Source organism: Melanostigma gelatinosum (genome assembly GCF_949748355.1).
Source record: "Melanostigma gelatinosum genome assembly, chromosome: 15".
In the NCBI taxonomy this organism is placed as follows: domain Eukaryota; kingdom Metazoa; phylum Chordata; class Actinopteri; order Perciformes; family Zoarcidae; genus Melanostigma; species Melanostigma gelatinosum.
Window position 1 is genome coordinate 23,520,391 of NC_136648.1, and position 23,067 is coordinate 23,543,457.

General features: G+C 42.1%; 2 protein-coding genes across 2 annotated transcripts; one reads left to right on the plus strand and one right to left on the minus strand.

The window, feature by feature from the left end:
• Positions 1 to 410: 410 nt before the first annotated feature.
• On the plus strand, positions 411 to 7,571 carry LOC306789506 (uncharacterized protein; the record flags this gene model as incomplete). The annotated part of the gene is made up of 5 exons (XM_079285479.1): positions 411 to 579; positions 3,028 to 4,028; positions 5,529 to 5,684; positions 6,296 to 6,394; positions 7,248 to 7,571. 5 exons carry the CDS (start codon positions 411 to 413, stop codon positions 7,545 to 7,547), a joined length of 1,725 nt encoding a protein of 574 aa, XP_079141605.1. The 3' UTR covers positions 7,548 to 7,571.
• Positions 7,572 to 7,609: 38 nt separating this feature from the next.
• Positions 7,610 to 21,363, minus strand: blvra (biliverdin reductase A). Its single transcript, XM_079285480.1, has 7 exons — positions 21,226 to 21,363; positions 15,202 to 15,329; positions 14,600 to 14,719; positions 10,917 to 11,014; positions 10,160 to 10,267; positions 9,736 to 9,904; positions 7,610 to 9,005 (listed from the first exon to the last, which is right to left on the minus strand). Exons 2-7 carry the CDS (start codon positions 15,318 to 15,320, stop codon positions 8,747 to 8,749), a joined length of 873 nt encoding a protein of 290 aa, XP_079141606.1. The 5' UTR covers positions 15,321 to 15,329; positions 21,226 to 21,363; the 3' UTR covers positions 7,610 to 8,746.
• Positions 21,364 to 23,067: the final 1,704 nt, after the last annotated feature.

Consider the following 23,067-nt stretch of genomic DNA (forward strand, 5'->3'; position numbering starts at 1 on the left):
CAGAGAATGCGGAACATGTGCTCATGCACTGTGGAAAGCATGTGGAAGAAAGCTTTATTAAGAGGGAATGGTACCTTGTGGTTATCCTGGAAACAACAGGAGATGTGTACGGGACACACACAGTGGTTGTGGAATATTTGAAGAAGATGGGATGGATCGGCATTTAGGGAGGTTTTTGTTCTTGAATTATTAATATCACGATTTAGTTATTACTTGTTTTACCTCATGGTGTAAATAGTAGCCCTGGGACACTATCTTATCTAGATAATATATTGTCTCCGCACGGTAGGTGGCGGTATGCACATTACAAGCAGCGGTTGCAACCCGCCTTAAAAGCAAACTAAGAAGAAGCAGTCCGCTTCAAGCAGAACATCACTACCACGTTTTTCACAGCCGCTTTTCTGCTAAAAATGGCCACACTCCAGACGCTGAAAACTTTTATCAACCACCGGCTCGCTGTGGCTGTGGAGGAGATATCCGGGCTGCTGGAAACAACCATATCAAACTACGAAGAAGAGATTAGCCGCCAGCGCAAACTGCTGGAAGATGAGAGGTCTGAGTTCCTGATCAACAAAGCAGGTTTGAAGAAGTTTCTTTCAGAGTGTGTTGACTCTGCTCGTCTCATTACATTCACATCTCGGTTCTTTGTTATTTTCCAAGGTTGGGCTCTGTATTAAAGCTAACTGACTGAAGCTGGAACGGCGGTTCTGCAGTATTTGCGAAACGATAGTTTAGCTTCCCGCGGCTGCTCCAAGCCAACCCACGGAAGTTGAGCATTTACAGCCTTCAGAGTAAAAGCGTTAAAAATAAAACGGAGACTAACAGAGTCGCCGTCGTCGGTAATTCACCAAGAGCTCCGTAACATCAATCGAAAATCATTTTTATTGGAGTGCTAGGATCCTACACGGCGAACTGACACCGGAAGTAATTCTACACCTGATAAAAACTAAACTAGTCCGCACGAAGTTTGTCTCTGCTAACATTACAGGAGAAATATATTATTCGGACCCTGGACATGTCCATGTTTACAGAAGCCAGCAGTTGGTGATTTATGAGTTCGTCAATGTGGGATGGAGAGGTGACAATATTTTAGCAGGTGAGCATTTTGGGTAAAGGAATAATGTGCCTCGGGTTCCGCCCATAGACTGGATTGTGTTGTAGGAATATACTTTACATTAGACGTGAACATATCATCGTGACGTCACCCACTGCTTTGTGATCTGCCGTTCGGAAACTTCGAGTTCGCCGATTTCACCGTCGCCATTTTCTTCGCAACCAATGAACAGAAGTTACCATAGTTGAAATGCCCGCCCGTAAAGCATACACTGACTGCTTTATAGTCCATTTGACTCTAAATGGACCATAATGTACTAAATGAACATCATGCTGTATTGAAGAACACTTGAACTAGAGATTGAGACCATAAACTCATGTTTACAATGTTTACTGAGGTAATAAATCAAGAGAGAAGTAGTCATTTTCTCATAGACTTCTACACAACCATGGACAGTAGAGAGAATGCAGCTTTAAGACTCTTTCACATCAGCTTCACTGCCCGGGTTGTATAGAGTCTACGATGGTGCCTGCTTGTAGATTTCTACAGGGCCAGGCCTGGGTCTTTCATAAAAGTGATAGTAAAAAAACTACGGTAGTCAAACAAGTAGGCAGTCCGATCCATTGTTTTTAGTGTTTCACTTTCTTTAATAAGGACCAGTATGTGAGATCTAGGTTGCAGATTTGATGCAAAAACCAATAAGATGACAGTAAGAGGATAACATTAAGAACTTTTGATTGGTTTACAGAGCATTGAAACCCAGAATGTTATATGCATAGGGTTGGGTATCGTTTGGGTTTTTTCCGATACCGGTGCTAAAACGATACTTTTAAAACGATACCGGTGCCTAAACAGATACTTTTTTCTTCAAATTGAACAATATATTAACTGTTTAAAGTATACTAACGATATAAATAAATACAAAACAGTTGGCTTTAAACTACAGCTTCAAACGTTTTAACTTCAAACTATGAACAATATATTAACTGTTAACAGTTTACTTAAATAAATATAAATAAATACAAAACACACACATACTCTGTACACACACTACAGCTTCAGACTTCAGCAATTATTTTGCAGAAATATGAGCACATTTGCCTTCTCTGGCAAAATACGACACCTATTAATTTGACCAGTTGGTGGCGCTAATGCGCCTATTCATCGTTTGCCAACCGCCACTACACCTCGAAGAAGAAGAAGGTTTCGCGTGCCTGATGTTGTGCTTGTTATGAGCGGCAGTGCTAAGTACCCGGATGTCGATGGAGTTAGTAGCATGCCAGCCGTTTGACAGATCGTTTTTATTTATTTTTTTAATAAATCATGGCCGAAGCTTCGCCAGAATGATGGAGGGGTTTGTTTCTAAGCGCGCACGGTTCGTCCGGATGTAATAATACTATGAGTGAGGAGCGGAGGATCGAGGCTATCGTTAGCTGCTGCCAGGACGGAGTCATCAGAGTAGTGTAAAAAAAAGTATTTCAATCGGCTCAGGCACCGAAATCTACGTTGCGTTTCGGTCCGGTAGATACCGGTCGTATAGGTACCGGTGCCATACCGGCACCGGGTTTCGGTATCTAACCCTATATATGCATTAAATGGATTTAGTTTTGACAGATATTATTATATGTAATATTTTCGAAAAGGAAACCCAATTAGTTGTTTGATCTAATTTTCTATTGTATATTCAATGTTGTTTCATAATAAAGCAAAAACAATCAATAGCTGCAGCCCTACCAGATATTTGAAGCTCTGAGAGAATGAATATTGGAATTGTGTTTTTCTGGTGCCCAGAAACAAATCAAATATACCAACCTTATAAGTCAACTTGGTTGTTTTCAAAAGGCCAAAAATACAGTTTGTGGTTACAGCGATAGATCCTGTTTTTCTGACAAAGAGGGATATAATATTGGGAAGCAATTAAAAGAAACTCATTCAACTCTGTCACTGTATAACACTTTCTGTTTCTTTTACAGATATGCAACAAGCAATGAGATTTCGAGTCATCATCGATCATGATATCAAGAAGATAACTTTCCAAAATGGCCTCCCCTCATCTGTGGAGGACTTCATTACAGTGTTAAAACAAGCTTTTTCCATCACCACAGAAATAAGTCTTCAGTACAAAGATGCTGACTTTGATGACTTCTTCACACTAACCTCTACAAGGGACCTGAAGGATAAAGACACGCTCAAAGTAGTGCATGTGCCTCCAGGCATAATAATCACAACGGCCCCTCAGGAACGCAAGCCTGAAACATCCGACGTGTCCTCTGTGGATGATATGCTCTCTGTGGATTCACAGGACGCTCTGCTGCTCAGTCCCCCTGCGACTGACCGGCAGAACCTGTGGCCTGCTGTCTTTCCCATTCCAACCTTCTCCTACAACACTGAGATGGCACTGAGGCAAAGCAACGAAAAGTTTCTAAAAGATGGAATCCCGCTGACGACACCAAGGGACAAATCGGACATCCTGGAGCGTCTGGCGGAGGCCATGTTTTCCTACACCGCTTATCCCAATGATCATCAGAGGACTGCAGTAGCACAGGCACTGATAGAGAAGCATCCCTGCTTGAGGGAGCCCGGCTCCTATAACGGATGTTACGGGTGGCAGCAAAGCCTAAAATACAAATGTGCAAACTACCGGAGCAAACTTAAAGCACACGGAAACCCTGAACTTCTAATAAATTCATTGAAACACAAGCAGGAGGGCGACAGGAAACCTAACAAAAACCTCAAGAAACCAAGGAAGTCTGAGGTGAACTACCTCCCCCCACATCCAGCAGGGGAAACGGATGACAGCCTGGAGAACCTGAGACTTGGGCTCATTGCAGCACGCAAGACAAAAGACAATGGTCCGATGATAAATGACATGATGTGGAGGACATACAGCTTTAGGAGAAGGGAGGTGGTCTGCCAGGCCTTGCAGGTGTCCGATCTAAAAGAGAGATGGCCTGTCCTCTTTGATCCAGTACAAGTAAGTCAACTAACTCCAATCACACATTACTGAATATATGTGTTGTGTAGAACAGTGGCTCCTTGTTCATGAAGTGGGAAAATGGAGGTGTGTGTGTGTGTGTGCACGTATATGTGTGTGCACGTATATGTGTGTGCGCACGTATATGTGTGTGTGCACGTGTGTGTGTGTGCACGTATGTGTGTGTGTGTGCACGTATGTGTGTGTGTGTGCACGTATGTGTGTGTGTGTGTGTGCACGTATGTGTGTGTGTGCACGTATGTGTGTGTGTGCACGTATGTGTGTGTGTGTGCACGTATATGTGTGTGTGTGTGCACGTATATGTGTGTGTGCACGTGTGTGTGTGTATATGTGTATATATGTATATGTATATATATATGTGTATATATGTATATGTATATATATATGTGTATATATGTATATGTATATATATATGTGTATATATATATGTGTATATATGTATATGTATATATATATGTGTATATATGTATATGTATATATATATGTATGTGAGTCCAAACAATGTCTCTATCACAAATTTATCTCGCCGCTGTTACATTTCGAATTTGTTTGTTTTTTACTACAACTTTTAATTTCAAGTCCAAAATTGGAGTGTATCGAAAAACTGTCCAAAACAAACTAATCCCCAATAGTTACTCTGTTGTGTCTGTTTGCAGTGTGTTGAGCCTTCAGGGCCACCGTAAGCTGCCAGTCAGAAGTGTTAATCCATAAAGTCCAAAATAAGTGTGACAGTGAAGCTGTGCAGTAGCAGAATGCTGCAGATCAGTCCTTCCTGAAGACTGGGTAGGACGCACAGGAGAGTTATACGGGTTGCAAAAACATATAGCAGAAAACATAGAATACATCCCACACACTGTTCATGTGTATATATTTTCAATAATGCATGCATAACACTAAATTATGATTTATCAAACGTATATCAGTTTGAAATGGCTGGTTTACCCATTTAAGGTGATGTGAAAATGGTCAGTAAATTCTTCACAAATTCTTCTCCTGATTTATAGATGAGGCCTATTTTGAATTACGGTAGGTCGTGATGTTTATTTTTTAAAGTGTGTCTACAAGAGGAATAGGGATATGGGAGGAGCGATGTATTAACCAAAGGAAGATGGAAACAGCAAAAAAACCATAACTCCAACGCTCTGGTTGGGCTCTAAGGACAAAGAGGCACATTATTTATGAATTTATTCTGTTTACTTGGTACTTACTAGGAGGGTGCCGGCCTGTTGTGGGTCAGATCCCCTTTAGAACAACCCCACCCCTCCAGGAGGGTTCTCTTCAACTGGGCACGAGGAGCAGCTTTCTATTCGATGGGCCTAGCGGGGATCAGGTGCTCTGACTCTCAAGCTGTCCCAACAAACATCTCAATGAAACATAGAGCTCAACAAAGTTTGTTCCTACTGCAGGAGAAGTGCTACATTAGATGGGAATGTGCCTGTGTAACTTTGTATGACTTCTGTACAACATCCTGTGTTCCAGATAAATGAGGAGTTCCGGAGGTGCACCACTATACCCCTGGAGTCGACCTTTATCTCGCAGCTGGACAGCTACACGCCAAAGTTCCTGAAGTTATTCAACTCAAAGGGAGGAGCTGCTGGACTGCGCGTGAGGAACGTGTTGATCGACCTGATAAAGGTGAGGTTAAAGTGGTAGAAAGGGACCACGGTCACATTATGTCAATCTAGATTTGTTTTGATAGATAGAATACGTAGATCTAAAATGCCACATTATGACACAGATCTTGAGGAAAAGCATGAAAATTATCAAAAGCGTTTGACATTTGGACAATTCGGCAAGTGTTGCATTTTCGTCAGTTGGATGGTGAGTACTTCTGTTCTGGAACGTGCTCAGAACCCCCCTTAAGGTCAATATAGCTAGGGGAGTCGTACATCCTCTGCACAGGGTCTGTAGTTTGTGGTTATTAAGTTTCATGAGGCGGTGATTGTCCTAAATCATACTAGTATGAATGAACACTAGTGGGCCCATTGGATCCACAAGCTCTACAGACAACTTGTACAATTCAGTTGCTGACGTTTTAGGAACCCCGTTATGCTGAAACCCTTTTTAGAACAGGCAACAAATATATTAACATTCTTTTAGCATTCATGGTTATGATGCCAGTAGCTTCACTCTAAAACTGAGCCTATGGTTTGAAATGCAAAAACAACCTGTTCAAGACCTACTGTTCCATGTCACTTTCAGCTTACAGACGTCTTATGAAATATTATTGTGATGCATAACTGTAGGACCCACATGCCTCAGTGGTGAAGAAGAGGGACGTGACTCTGAGATGCCTCATTGAGTACTTGGGGGAGACCGTGCAGGAGCTCGTCTCTGACTACTTTGTAAGTACTGTCCTAATTACTGTGTAGTTCTTGTAGTTTGTTCACTAAACATTACCGTTAGTACTGGACTATGATAATACTGCATGCACTTAAAAACATCGCAGCACTGAGAATGCGCGCACATTGAACAATCTAAAATGAAACAAAAAACTCAAATAAAACCATAACTCCCATGCACTTCAACATACTGTCTCCATAAGTTTAACAGGTAATACTCCTCTCTGATATCTGTGTTATATATTTCAATGTTGTTCATATGGAACAACAAAATGTTCAATATTAAAGACATTTGAAATCGTATGTCGACTGTGGCGAAGTGGATGGCAGGGCCGTCCTTCAGAGGATCGACTCAGGCTTGTTGAAGTGTCCTTGAGCAAGACACTTGACCCCAAAATTGCTCATCTGTAATGTAATATGAAGAAAGTGACATTTTGTAATAAAAGTAGACTTTATGAAATAACTAAGTGCAAAAAACTTATTAAAGAAATAACTACTCATTATTACAAAATGTAACTTCTTAAAGTTTTAATCATTTCTTCAATTATTTTACAAATCATTATTACATTTTTATATTTTTCGCAATCCATTCATGTGATTATTTATTTAAACTCACACTTTCTGTGGCCTGTGGATGGAAGTTAGTTTGAGTGCCATACTTCCTTTAGAAAGCCTGGTTTGCTGCAGCCGGGTGCGACAGTCTAACCGGCTCAGTCCTGGTTCGTTGAGTCTAATGTACACATACAGTGCAGCATGGACACCAACAAAGTGGAACCATTTGAATAGTTTGGGCTCTTTACTCTCAACACTGAAATACATGGATTATTTTGAGTATCCATGTTTGCATGTTTTCTAGAGAACAGACGAGGATAAAGTGCACCAGGACCTTCAAACACAGAGCATGAGGATCTATGTGTGTCAGCAGCCGGACGCAGTGGGCATCATCATCAATGGGACTCCGGTGCTGACGGGTCTGGATAGCATGTCCAGAGCCTGCTGCCTCCTCCTGGGCCTGACCTATGCCTTAAATCTGGATTATCCTCCCAAACTTGCAAGAACTTTTGAAGTCTTCCAAAGACTGTTTGTGGGACTTGATATGATGCAGCCAAAACCAACATCCAAGTACATCAGCCTGAAAAACAAACTCCTCACGTAAGCAAGCGCTGTGCTTTAGGTCGGACTACTTATTCAAGGCGGTTTGTTAGTGTTCTATTCAGGAGCTGTAGAGGTGCATTCATTAAGGATTGTAATGCATATTCATTGTTTGTAATAAGTGTTATTGAGTGAGTCCAAACATTGAGCAGTACTTCAGAATTGTAGGAACTTAAAACTAGCATCTTGCTAAGGACACATTTTCAAATATCCACAGCAGTTCCAGCTGTGACACCTCTGTAATGTGGTTCCCTTTTGTTGGTCAGTTCACCCAAAAGACCCCAAACACACAGATTTCATTATAGTGCAGCTGTTCTTACTGACAAAGCGTGTTGTATAAGCTCTGAAGAGCTTCAAGTGAGCTGCATTTCCACCAGACACAGGTTACTGTAGTTCAAAGCTTTACATTTAGATGTTGCTGCCTTTTATTTGAGGTCAAATAATACTGAAACGTTTTAAAGTTATAAAACAATGACTGCTTTTATAAGCAGATTTTTGTTGAGGGGTGTACTGGGGGGAATGTCCACTTCTGTAAACACACTTTGTCCAGTTTCAGTATTCGTCCTTGTGCATGGCTGATAAAGCGTTCACTCATCACTCAACTGGGACTAATCTAAAGAACATTCTGGAAAATGTTGTAGGTTGTGAAGACATTTTTATTTTTTCACTTTGATGGATTGATGATTGACATAAAATGAATTTGCTAGATCATTGAGGACATTGTGATGCTTCTGTGCATCAGCCACATGGAAGCTCTGAGTGTCACCCTCCAGCTCAATTATTCACACATGGCGAGTTCAACGGGTTACTTTCACTGTGGCCATGTTGAATGTCTTTAATGTTCCTCCTCTTAAAAGGGAACCTTTTTGGTTCGTCATTGAACCACAAATGACTTGTAGAATGCATTAATGCCAAAACATTGTTAATAAATTGGAACAGTTTGATTCCATCCTCCTACTGGTGTGTGAGAGTAAATGTAGGCTGCTGGATTCTAGAGAACTGTTTGTGATGTTTCCAGTCGTTCGCTCAGGCACCCATGTGGAAATATGTGCGGATCACGTCAGTGGTCAATTACTTTGCTTGCAACCAGAATTAATTATTTTTTAAGGAAATAATATGAAGTAATACGTTGAACATTTGTACAACATACAATGCAAAAACATAAGCGCTTTAACTAAAGTTTTAGGATTATTTCATGGAGACTCATTTAACTAAGCAAAGTTCTCGTATCCTCTCTGCTAATTGCAAACAGTGGAGCACCCTGGTTCCTTCTCTCTGGAGCTCCTCGGCACTCACTTGGCCCACCAGCTTGGCAGAGAAGTGGATCAGGTCCTGCATGAAGAGGTCCCCACACCCTCTAGGTGCTGGTGGGATCTGGGTCAGGGTGCAGCAGTCAAAGTGAAAGTTGATTTTCTTGGCCCTGGGGAGGCCCGGCCCCCGCTCCTCAATCCATGTCAGAGGTCTAGAAGGACACCGATTAAATGAATGATTAAACCCGTCGCCACAGCTGGCAAATGAGTGGCACATATCACCCACAATGCAATACTGTAACGCTGCTTGAAAAACTAAAAGTCAGAGCAGAGACTGGAAGACGTTCCCTCATGACGTGTTCCTAATATGACCGGTCCACAGTGAATGATTGGAGGGTTATGATGTAACCGACTAAACCGTTATTGACAGCAAGCACATTCAACACTGGCATCTGAAGAGCAGCTCAAAACGTTCTGGTTTCTGAAAAAGCTGTCGGTCTGAAACCTCAAGGCCATTCTGACCACGAGAAACTGCTTTTGAAAACAAGCTGTTCAAAGTCCACAACACTGTTGTTGCTTTTTTTAATTTTTAATTTTTTAGAAAACGTCCACATGAAAACCAGATGTGCAGTTATCTACTTTATGTATATATAGCTGGAGCACCAAGTACGGATTAATCTCCCGCTGATAATGGTCCAAAAACACAATTCCCCCTTTGAGTAGAATTTGTTAAAAACTACAGCAGCCAGCTGTTTAGAAACTACAGAGTCTTTAAACAAAAATGTAACTATACACTTTAAAGATGCATGTCTTCAGTGGGAGCCCATTGACAGAGTAGGGAAGTCAGTATTAAGGGGCGGAGCAAGACATTGTTGTTTAAAGTCTTTTCATGACTATTTATTCCACCGCTGTGGTAGACATACAAGGACACACTCCTCTCACCTGTTGTCAGAAGTTAGCAGCGTTGCAGTCATCTTGCTGCAGTTGTTACCAGAGTCTTCCTCCATGGTTGCTACAGAGACCGACAGCTCACCGAACAACTCGACCAACCATGTGAGGCGAGCAATGCCACTGAATGCTGGGAAACCAAATCCAGGCTTCAGAGCTCCACCTTCAACAAATGACACAATGCACACAATTACATTTCCTTATTGAGGTTTAGCCGGAGTTCCAAGCCTAAAATGCAGTCTCTTTGGACAACTGTCACATTCGACTGGTGTGACCGTCAGGCAGGAGTGTTTTCAGCACAGTGTCCAGCATGACATATGATAAACTAAAACAATATATTACTCTCAATTCCAATTTTAAAACAGATGAAGGGTTTGGTCAAAGCTGTGTCAAAGAGACGAACCGTCCTGTCTCTTACCTGTAAAGTGAAGAGTACCTTCCTGCAGGATTTTACCCTCTACCTCTTTTTTCAGTTCTTTGTAGTCTTCTGTCAGCAGTTCAATGTGCTCCTCATGGAGAATCACTCCTGACACACACACACACAAATGTTGACGGAGATAGAATGAGATGCTTTAACTCTTCGTTGGGTGTGTGTATTTGCAAAAATGTCATTGAACCCAAGCACTGATCTGAGGATATAGTCATTGATGAAGTGCAATCAGGACTCGGAATCTTAACCCCAATTTCTTTCTCATAATGCAAGATGTTCAGTACCCCACAAACATGTCATCAATAGTACCGTCAATGATACAGAGTCTGAAACAAATCGATGTACTTCCACTGCTGAGGAGAATTATTACTGCACTGAGCTCATCCAGCCCAGCTGGTCCTCTGAAGCTCCTCTTCACACTGCACTGGCTCCTTGTAGCTGCTGAAGTCTTATCCAAGACACTGGTGCTGAGAATGGCCCTGGTCAAATGACACCCCCCAGCAGACCCGCTAGGCTCTGCTACTGCCAGTCAGCATGGCTCCCTATCGCTCTACAAAGTCTCGACTGTTTGCTGGCTCCACAATGAGGGAACCAAGCACCCACTAACATAAGAGCAGCATAACCACTACACATCTTCAGACTGCACCCAGAAAATGAGAAACAATAAGACTATTTCTTATTGTAGCACTGGACATAGATCAGCATGAGTACATGCGAGTTCCATACTGTTAGAAATTAGCATCACCTTTTTTCTGGGCTAAATCCCAGAGCTCCACAGCAGCCTTGTAGTTCATGGTCATGGGACACTCGACACAGACGTGTTTTCCTGCCTGCAGAAAAGTTCTGATGAGACAGGAGGGAGTGTTCTTTATCACAATTGGTATGAAAAAACAAACGACTGAATTTTGATGAGAAACTAAGTTGTGCATTTTGTTTCTCAATAGGATTGTAAATAAGTTTAGAGAACAGATCAGCTCCACAACATGTGACATTGCCTATTTACACATTGAGCAGACTCGGCACATTTAAGCACATTTGGCCATCACTAAAAGTGTGGTGATCATGTGGTGGATGGACTAAATGTTAACAATTCATAAGACTATCTAAAATTGAGTTAATGTCAATGAATGCGATGTAACACTATTTTTCTTTATCAAAGAAAGTCATTCAGTAGTTAAAAAAACAAACATTCCATCCTCTCCTAAATAAAGTGCTCTAAATCAGTGATGAATTCCTCTGTTTTCTGGATGATTGACGCCTAACAGGCGACCCCTCCCCCAAGTAGCCCCCCCGACAGGTCAGATATTTAACCTGATGCATTGACCTGTTTACTTTCTGTCTCCACCAAAGCATGATATGTTAGGATTATCGACACACGGAACATGTTTCTGTTGGTAGTGGTCACTTACAATAGATTTTCTAAATGTTTCTTCATCGTCACCATGTTAAAAGTTATTTCAGCACTGCTGCTGTTAAACATCTCATGTTTTATGTTTTCTATTTACGTACAGCTATATACGAGTGAGAAAATGGTTTGAACTAACTTTACAGAAGGTTGTTATAGTACGTGACTGACCTTTCAATGATTTCCCTAACCCCACACTGATACAAAAATACATTTCCAGTGATCATCTGAACCGCACATTACTCCATGATGAAATGAATCCATGTCGTAGCCATTTTACATTTTAAGTCAAGTACTTGGGTAAAAATACAGATTCTCTAGTTCTGGGAAAGGCTTGCTGTGACCGACAGTGATTCAATGAATCTAGTGCTTTTCTGATCAGGCATCTGACAAATAAGGTCCACCATCTTATTACATTTGGTTTGTTTTTAAGAGAAGATCATTGAATGACATTCAAATCGGAATCGTGTTTTTATAAATATTTTGGGTAAATACATTTTTTTAATTTTTAATCTGGAATGAAAAAAATATTCGTAAGAATATTTAATACATTAGTCATCAGAATAATCAAATCGAAAAAATAATCGTGTGAGATTTATTTTTAAAAGAATGATGGTTAAGGGCAAGCCTTACGCATGAGGAAAACCAGGGCTCAAGTCGCCTGGTGTGAACTACGCTACCCGTCTCAGAGCCTCGATGTCAGCGTCGTCTGTAGCGGTCTCCATTCTTCTTATTAGTACTCCTTGGACAACAGCTTGACATTGGCGTGGAATTTTTTTTTTTCTAAACATGAATCTGTCCATTATTTTAATGGTTCAGTATTGTATGCAGGATAACAGGTATCTTTATGCATGGCAGTGGCACTAATAGGCTATCCCTCATTTTAGTTTCCACATTTATGTTTAAAATGAAAACATCAGTTTGAATAGCTTGCATGCATGATTATCATGCAATTAACAGACAATGTTGATATTGGCATTGGTATCAGCTGACAAGGTGTGTTTATAAATGGCAGTGGCACGGCCTCCCTACTCACTGTGCCTTGCACATGTTTAACATAACAACATGAATGTATGAACCTGTGTATTATTTGAATAGCTTAGTATTGAATGCACAATAAAGAGGTATTCATGGTACTAGGCCTAGTTTAATATAAAACACAATTTGATACAATGTATATCGTCGGGGGTCCCTGCTCCATCTCTCTATCAGATTGGGGGTCCTTGGCCTGAATAACGTTGAAGACCCCTGATATAGACTGTATGTAAGAAGTGGACGTAGTCATTGTGAAGTGCCCCATTGGTTCGCCATTATGAAGCCTCGAGTTCGTCGATTTCGCTGTCGCCATCGTGGGAATAAGGCCGTCGCCATCTTGTATTTTTTGCAACCGATGAACGGTAGTTACTATATTTGGAATATGGAGGAGTGACGCCGGATGCATCTCAGGTAGCGTCAGCAACCTGTCAATCACAGTAGCCCCGCCCTAAAGCATCCCCTGCTTTATGGTCTGTTTGACTCTAAATGGACCATCATGTACTAAATGAACATCATGCTGTATTGAAGAAGACTTGAAACTAGAGATTGAGACCATAAACCCATGTTTACAACGTTTACTGAGGTAATAAATCAAGAGAGAAGGAGAGTCATTTTCTCATAGACTTCTATACAACCAGAGGAGTCGCCCCCTGATGGACATTAGAGAGAATGCAGCTTTAACACACTTCCGCATCTGTTTCACTCAGCGAGGTTGCCGTCTGGTTCATACAACGATGCCAGACAAATGAGTCGACTTGAATGACTGATAAATCGTTCCGGCTCGAATAAGCATACCTCGATCCAAAGGGCACAACTTATGCTGCGTTCACACCGGTCGCGTTGATTTTTTGACGCGCGTCGAGATTACATACAAAGTCTATGCACAGACGCGATGAGACTGGCGCGGCGCGATTTTGCGATGGCGCGGCGCGTTGGACGCCGCAAAAGTTGGACGCCGCAAAAGTTGGACGCCGCAAAATCGCCAACGCGCGAGTTGAAATTTTTCAACTTCAGCGACATAATCGCGTGACGCTGTGGCGCGATAGCCTATCAGCATTGAGTTGCTCCCCCTGTCATCACTGGCTTCCTGCCGTTGTTGAATCAGGAAATAAATCCTGTAGCCGTCTGTGTTCACCCAGAGCTCTACGATACCTCATATCAACAGAGACCGGACCAAACTATGTGTATACATGTGTGTGTAAACCATACGGTACAAACAATGAATAGACGCTGCCGTATTTACGTCTACGTGACGTTATTGAGTGCTGCTGGAGCTGCTACGATGTTAGCATAGCCTAGCACCGATCCATCAGAGCTCCATTGAGAAGACCAGTAACCTACAAATCGGCATAATTATGTAGTTATTTCGGAGTCCCTTTTTGTCGGAGAAGACAAGTACAAATCTGCATCATTATGTAGTTATTTCGGAGTCCCTTTTTGTCGGTTTATTGCAGTTGAATCACAGCCAAATCAGTTTATTTTGTGTTCCTACAGCTGTAGTAAACAGCGACCGGTGGCTTGCTAGACACAGTGAATACAGCTCGATACAATCCACGGAGCTCCTCTGAACAATATTATGAACCAGACATGACGGCGTTTGGCATTCCGATGTTTGAGGGACTTCCACAACACGTACAAAGCAGCAATTGTCCTTATTCCTTTCATGGTTGACAGCGGAAAGAAATGGCGGCCAGGTGAACGGCTTCCAGGACGATAAACCACGCCCCCTCTCCGGCACTACGAGATTTTGCAGCGTTTGGTGTGAACACGACCGGCGGCGCGTTGGACGCGATTTTGCAGTGCGTCAAAAAATCAACGCGACCGGTGTGAACGCAGCATAAGGCTTGGGTTGATTATTATGAGAATGATGTATATCATATACTCCATAGCTGAACACCAGAGATTCTGGAACGTCGAGTGATGAACTGAACAGAACTATTTAATGTGACAGATCAAGTGTCGAGACTTTTTGCAGACTTGCACATTACCTGATGCTGTCCTCGTGCGACGCATTCTCAGTGCAGACGAACGCCACGTGAATGTCTTCTCTACCCACAGCTTCTTCTACTGAGATCTGACTCACACCCTGCTGAGGGTCCAAGCTTCTCCTGTTGACAAAAACACCGTCAGCTTGATAATGACAGGAATGCTACTTCGAAAGACATTGGCGCCTTTCAAGATGATACAGATAAAATTGCTCCTATCCATTTCACAAACGGTATCTGGTGAAATAGCTCCATTTTGAAAAAGCCAGATAGGGTTTGTTGTTTTTGTATCTTAACAATAAAGCCATGAGTCTCTGTAATGTGTGTGTCCTTCTCATATCTACTGTTCAGTCACTCTATTTCACACTTGGCTGGTGTATTGCTGGACACACAAGGACGTGCAGTTTGGACACAGGACACGTTCAATATAAACTTTAAAAAAAACAAGCGACAGCGCACTGTGCCACATCAGGGCTTCAGGTCTCAGCTCACTGACTGCAGCTCCCCCTTGCTGCTGGATGAACTAACGATAAAACCGCCTACGCATGGCCAGGACAGTAATGCTTGTGTTTATCTGTGCATGCTGACAGTCGTGTGTGGGTTACCTGGATATGAACCCTCTGACATTGAGTTCTGCTGCAGGACTGCCAAGTAGAGGAGCCAACATGTCTCTGATCCTAACCCAGCCTGCTGTGCCGATGCCGACAACCACCGCCCCAAACATTCTGACATTCTGAAAAGCAAAGAAAGAGAAGAGATGGAGAGTAAAGTGGGTTAAATCTGGTGTCCCGGATATCCAAAATATAATTATGGATAACCAAGTGAACCCTTTTATGTGTTCAAACCATTTTATCTCATAACTTTCCCATTTGGTAAATCATATGTGGGTAAAACTAGCAGATAAATGAAAACAAGTATAGCAGAGCATCATAGCAACATCAGGCTCAACAATATGAATTTCTCAGTTGCTGAACATTTCTTAAAATAGTACCATCTTATTTCATCTCGCTCACAGGAGTTTGACAGGATTATGTGGACCGCTTACCCTCTTCTGTAAAGTTAAATACATCAACCTGGTGCACTTTGAGAGCTCAATTAAATCATATATATACAGTGACGTGCGGTGAGGTTCGTGGCTGGTGAGGCACTGACTCTTTCAGGGTCAGATTTACAAATATATGAACCCAATATAGAGTATCTTAAATCACCATTCAATTGGCAGCCTGCACATTGACTACTGGTTGTTTTTCATATTTCGTATCAGCATTCTTTACACACACATCGGTACGGTACATATTTGAATGCACCAGGAACGTGTGTGCCGCGATCTGCGACCTGCCCCACCAACCTGTTTCAGAAGCGGAGCGCTCACGGGCGCCACCCGCGAAAATCTGTGTAACAACCATGGATTTATAAAGAGAACAACAAACACATAAAAGGTTACTTTACTCGTCCGACGTTGGATTTCTGTTGATTTGGTCATATTTTCCTGTTTTTTGAAAATTGTTAAAGCTTAGATATTTCATCTTCAATGTTTGCGGACAAAGCAAAATGGAAGAAGAAGAGTAGTAAGGGAACTACAAGCATGAACCCGACCCATGGGCTCTCTTACACCTCCTTCATTGAGGCAGAGGTACTGGTTGCCTCACCTCTGTGCTTTTTCACTGCGGTTTCTGTCAGATCAGCAAGACTAAATATGTTCTACACATACGTGAAATACATGACCTATTCTATGGAAAGAAAGGACATATAATACAAGTGTCAACCAGGGACATGCAGTCAGAGGAGGTATGATTCCCATAATTTCAAGCATTTTTGTCATCAAAATTGCTGAATTTGCACATTTCCTGTTCAAACAGAGAGGAGAGGAGACACGTTGCGCATTGCACATTGCGCAATCCCTCACAAACTGGGTTGAGCACAAACGAAGGCACACGCTCAACCCAGTTTGTGAGGGATTGCGCAATGTTTAACAGCAAGTCAAGGCTTGACTGCAGCCGTTACATCCGCAATCTACGATAAGAATGTATGATATCATAATGTGGATAATAATAATGGCATATATTGGAGCACAGCCGGTACCCTCTCTTTTTTACTGCTGAGTCCGACTTTAAATCAGAAAGACAAACCAGCCAGCAGTGTCCACGCGGACCCCGTGAGGACTAACGTAACGATGGCCTGCCTCGGACGGCGCTAGCTGCTATTGGCCTGTCTCGAACGATTCCGGCGTGACGCCCTTTCCGGTCATTATGCTGTCATTTTCTTCGGCGAGTAATATTAGTTCATACATATCAAATAATCTACGTGTCAAATTTCATGAATATATATGGACGTTTATGTCTAAATACCATAGCAAAGTGACTTTGCTGAGAGGAAGCAGAAAGAACGCTCGGGCGACGCTCGGGCGACGCTCGGGCGACGCTCGGGCGACGCTCGGGCGACGCTCGGGCGACGCTCGGGCGACGCTCGGGCGACGCTCTTTACTCTGAGATGAAGGATTCAGCAGGCTGTTTGCACTGAACAGATGGCGGTCAACTGCATGTGCTGACCATTCAGTACATTTTATCAACAATTTCTACCTTTTCTGGGAGCGCAGACATCTTTTTGCAGCGCATGGAATTTGTCTGAACAAGTCAGGGGTAAAACTGTTTACCTCGAACCTGTTTTTCTCCCTGCGTCACCTGTCTGTCCCTACTGTCAAGGACAAGATACAAGAGGAGTCTAAACACAAGATAACCACACAGCATCGCCATGGAGACCTTACGGGAAGGATACCCCGCCTAACGACAGCCAAAACTTCAGTTTCATGAGTGAAACAAGAGCGCATAAGAAAGGAGGTGGAGTTGCTGTTTTATTTAATGATTCTCTTCAATGCAAGCAGATGTCCTTTGGTCATTTTAGTTCTTTTGAATATGTGGCTCTGAATTCCACTCAAGCTTTATTCCTAAACATTTACAGACCGCCTAAATACTGTGCAACCTTCTTTGATGAGTTTACTGAACTGCTGTCTGTAATCTGTATTGATTTTGACTGTGTTGTTATTGTTGGTGATTTTAATATCAGTTTCAGTTTTGGTCTCCAAAATGGAGAAACGAGAGTGTCGGAAAGCTGAGCGCAGGTGGCGAAAAACTAATCTCCAGGTTCACTGTGACATCTATAAAGAGAGACTTCGCAATTATAATTTGGAACTTAGAAATGCAAGGCAGTCATTCTTCTCTGACATCATAACCAAAAACAAGAACAATACACGCGCCTTATTTGCTACCGTCGACAGGCTAACAAACCCTCCAGTGTCGGTAGCTGCTGAACTCCAATCCACCTGGGCATGCAATCAATTTGCCTCCTTTTTTACTGACAAAATTCAGAAAATTAGACAAGCAGTCAGTGCCTCCACACCAACCACAGGATATGTGTTGTCCCGATCTCTGAATAACATCCATTCAAATATCATGATACAATTTCATTCAATCGACCGTAGAAGCCTAGAAGACATTATGCAACATCTGAAGTCATCCTCCTGCTGCTTGGATATTCTACCAACACACTTTTTCAAAAATATTTCAAACTGCATGACCACTGATCTTTTACAAATTGTAAACACATCCCTTCTCTCAGGTGTCTTCCCACAAGCCCTAAAAACTGCAGTTATTAAACCGCTCCTAAAGAAGGTTAGTTTAGACTCCGCAACGATGAAAAATTATAGGCCAATATCAAACCTCCCATTTTTGAGTAAAATAATTGAAAAAGCGGTTTTCCAACAGCTGACCAACTTCTTGACCGTAAATAACTGCTTTGATGTTTTCCAGTCAGGCTTTCGACAGCACCACAGCACTGAAACTGCTCTTGTTAAGGTTTTCAACGACATCCACTTAAACATAGACAATGGCAGAAGTTCAGTCTTAGTCTTACTAGATCTCAGTGCTGCATTCGACACGGTCGACCATGCCATACTCCTAGAAAGACTAAACATCTGGGTGGGACTCTCTGGCACAGCACTTAACTGGTTTGAATCCTACTTGAAGGGCCGAGAATACTTTGTGTCTGTAGCTGATTACACATCGGAGCTGACTAAAATGACATGTGGTGTTCCCCAAGGTTCAATACTGGGGCCTCTTCTGTTCAACATCTACATGCTTCCACTAGCTCAGATTATGGAAAACAACAAAGTGTGTTATCATAATTATGCAGACGACACACAAATCTACATAACCATGTCATCAGGGGACTATAATCCCATACAAGGGCTGGGTAACTGCATTGAACAAATCAACAACTGGATGTGCCAGAATTTTCTTCAATTAAACAAAGATAAAACAGAAGTAATTGTTTTCGGTACCAAGGACGAACAATTGAAAATCACCGCTCAGCTTCAGTCACTGATGTTAAAACCCACAAACCAAGCCAGAAATCTAGGTGTAGTTATGGATTCAGACCTCAACCTGAACAGCCATATCAAGACAATTACAAAATCAGCCTACTATCACCTGAAGAATATATCAAGGATTAGAGGACTTATGTCTCAACAGGATTTGGAAAAACTTGTCCACGCATTTATCTTCAGCAGACTGGACTACTGTAACGGTGTGTTTACAGGTCTCTGTAAAAAGTCCGTCAGAAAGCTGCAGCTGATTCAGAACGCTGCAGCTCGAGTCCTCACTAAGACCAGGAGGGTGGATCACATCACTCCAGTTCTGAGGTCTTTGCACTGGCTTCCTGTCCAACAAAGAATTGACTTTACAATCCTGCTGTTGGTTTACAAAGCACTGAATGGTTTAGGGCCAAAATACGTCTCTGATCTGCTGCTACCTTATGAACCATCCCGACCCCTCAGGTCGTCTGGGACCGGTTTACTTTCTGTTCCCAGAGTCAGAACTAAACATGGAGAAGCAGCGTTCAGTTTTTCTGCTCCACATATCTGGAACAAAGTCCCAGAAAGCTGCAGGTCTGCTGAGACCCTCAGCTCATTTAAATCAAGATTGAAGACTTTTCTGTTTGCTGCTGCCTTTAATTGAACCACATTCAATTAATATATTCATCAATTTCCTGCATTTCTGCATTTTACTACTGCATTTTATTTCTTGCACTGTTTTTTAATGTTTTAATGAATGTTCTTAATTGTTTTTAAATCTCCTTTTCTTTTGCCTTATGTTTTGATGCTTTTAATGGTTTTATGTGAAGCACTTTGAATTACCTTGTTGTTGAAATGTGCTATACAAATAAACTTGCCTTGCCTTGAGAAGTGTCTCTGTATTTTCTCCGTATTGCTAATATAAGTTAGCATGCGAGTGTAGTTTGTAGCTAGCTTTACACTACTTTGTCTAGCCAAAGAAAATATAGCATTGATATGTGACATAATCTGTAGTCGAGGGGAGGGAGGCAGAAATGTTGTGTCTGAAAAAAACAGTTGTGGCCGCGGGAAAAACGATCAAAGAATCATAGCGCGAGTTAAAGGTAGGCTGCTGTTTGTTTGGTCTTAGCTCTGAAACATAACAGCAGACATGTAAAATAATGTTTTTCTTGTTTATCATAAGCCAGGCTACATCAAGTGTAATAATGCACAATGATCTGATCAATTATGCAAATAATGTTGGTGTGTGTGTGTGTGTTTGAGAGTGAGAGAGACTGTACATTTATTGAAAGCCAGCAGTGGCTCTTATGATTAGAACTATTGTTTATGTAGATAAGCCTCCAATATAATACAGTGCTATGTTATACAGTATATAAGGTTAACCAAAATGTAATGTTTTTTACTTAAATGTCTCTCTTGTGGTTTATGTTCCTGCCTGAAAAGATAGAGAACAGAGACAGAGAGGAGAGAAGAGAGGCAAAGGGAGACCGCAATAAGCAGAAAAACAGTAGAAAGCAGACTTAAAGAAGCAGAAAATACCAGAAAGAAGACGAAAAGAACAGAAAGAAGACAGCAATAAGCAGAAAAACAGTAGAACGCAGACTCAAAGAAGCAGAAAAGAACAGAAAGCGATATGTGCACATAATTGTTAAATTCCATACATCAGCTCATGTTTTGCCAGTGATTGACATTAGAAGAGTTTAACAAAACATATAACGTTACAGCAGGTGGTGGTATACGCTCAAACGGAAATTAAGGAGCTTTTATTGCATCATTTAGAGTTGTTGAAGCGTGATATCTTATTGTGAAGGACAGAACTACGGTCCCGGATGTGTTGACAGCATTGATGGTCATTTTTGCGACCCTGTAACAAGCGAATATCCCCGAAAAACCAACAGCAGCCAGTGTTTACAACGAGGATAGAAGTCCGTACGGATTAGGCCAATAGCAGTGCACGGCTAATTCACCGGTGTTAGCATCGTTTTAACGACTCTGGTAAAGGCAAAGCTAACTGTAATAATTACAACAATATTTCGGTTGAAAGGTACGAAGTTTAACTTCAGTTTAACACCATTAAATCAACTGAAAACATTACACGATCATTTGTATCAACATTTTGAGTGAATTGTATTGAAACATTAGCTAAAAACTGTCCGGTTTGGGATACAACTCCGTTATGTACCAACGTGAACGGGGACAGTTTTTCCAACTGTGACTTGCAGCGAGCGGAGAAAGCTTAAAGGTGCCTTTTGTTCAACAGGACACGTCGCTGTTTGCTTACCTGGTTTTCACGGAACTCGTTCGCGACTCACAAGAAGAAGAGTTCTAACTGTTACTGTTGTCCTTCTGTAGATGTTTCCTCGCTGGAGATGACATAACAGGTAGCTCGCGCTTCCCTAAAACCAGCCGGGCGCGAGGAGTGTTTCACGCGCACGCGCGCCTCGCGCCGCCTTTCGCAACGGCGAAAAGTGAAGTTTGAGGCGCTCTCGCTGTGCTGCAGCGGTGAGACCGGCCTACTGCTGGGAAAGGGGCGGAGCTGGGGGTCTTAGGTCCCTCTTCATTAATAGGCTTAACTGAATAATCAGTTCAATTTATGAATTCAATAATGGGTGTATGAGCCATTTTGTTAGTTTTGTACGACCTCCCACCAATTGGGGGCGTACTGCCGGTGTGAATTAGGGCACAGGTTATTATAATCAGTTGCTCCCCTCTGTTCAGCAACACTTGTGTGTTAAAACCCATAAAATGTCCAATCCAAAATTACATGTCTGAAAATATCTTCACTCTTCCTCTGCTTATATGTAGGTGTCAGTAGGTGCAACATATCACGTTACCATGAAAACGACAAAAAATATGATGAATTGTGGGTATTTATTTTATACTTTGTACTCCCTGATTTGAACGTCTTCAGGCTCTTTCCTCACTATATGAGAGGTAACTCATATCATCTATTTACTCGTTTTTGTCAAAACAGCTTCAATGACAGAATCAAATATTTGATGAATAAATAAATAAATATCTTCTGATTTCATGTCTATTTTTTGTTTCATCTTTAACCCTTAATGTTTCTCAGTCAATTTAATATGAGAGGCTGAACACACGTGAGCCGTCCTCTTTATTTACCTTTTTTTGTACGTCTCCATGCGTCCACTGGTTACCCCGTGTTTAACGTCACATTGCAATGATTTGTGGGTAATTCCCTTTGGCTAAGTCAGCATACTGATTTTCGGAAAGGGTTCATAAAGGGCTCAAAAAGTCTGCGAGAGAGCCCTCAAACACTTGACGATTTGACAGTGGGACATCCCTAAACCCTCACGGACTTCGCAGGAGCGCGCCTCAAAGTCCGTGAGTTCGTAAGGGGGGACATTGGGATTTGGCCAAAGTCGACAGAAATGTGGACTTACAGAAAGTGTGCATAAATGAGGCCTTCATTTAGGAAGAAAAGCTCTTTGTCTGCCTCCACACAGTCCTTACACTGCGCCATTGACTTGCTCCCCGGGGCCCCTGCCATCCAGTGGTCTATGCATCATGTCCTGTCTTGAGAGAGGTCGTGGGGAGACCGTTGGTGTAGGGTTTTTTCTTTGTTGCCAAAAAAGACCTTTCCCCACGTCCCTGTATTGACTACCAGGATCTCAATAACATCAGAGTGGGAAATATATACCCTCTTCCTCATATCAACTCCACCTTTGAACCCCTCCAAGGAGCCACAGTCTGACTACCACCTGATCAGAATCAGAGCTCAAGACGATATTCAGATTTTCTGCTGCTTCATAAACTCATTTTGCATGTAAGACAGGTGCTTTAAAGACTATTGGAGAACAAACTACATCAAAGCAGAGACATGTGAAGATTAATTCAGTCTTTTTCCATCGCCGAGAGCAGGCGGGGGCTGACGGATCCTGAAAAGTTGAGGCAGTGGCCCAAACCAACTCCAGTTAAACAGCTTCAGCTTCCTTGGCTTCGCCAATTCTACTGCCGCTTCATGAGAGACTTCAGCAGAATGGCTGCCCTCACCTTTCTGTGATATTTCATAACCAGTTGAAAGTAACTTCAACTTGACCTAAAACCAGCCCTAAGGCTAGGAAATGAAAAGTGATCTTTCTGGTACTAGCTGACACTGAAT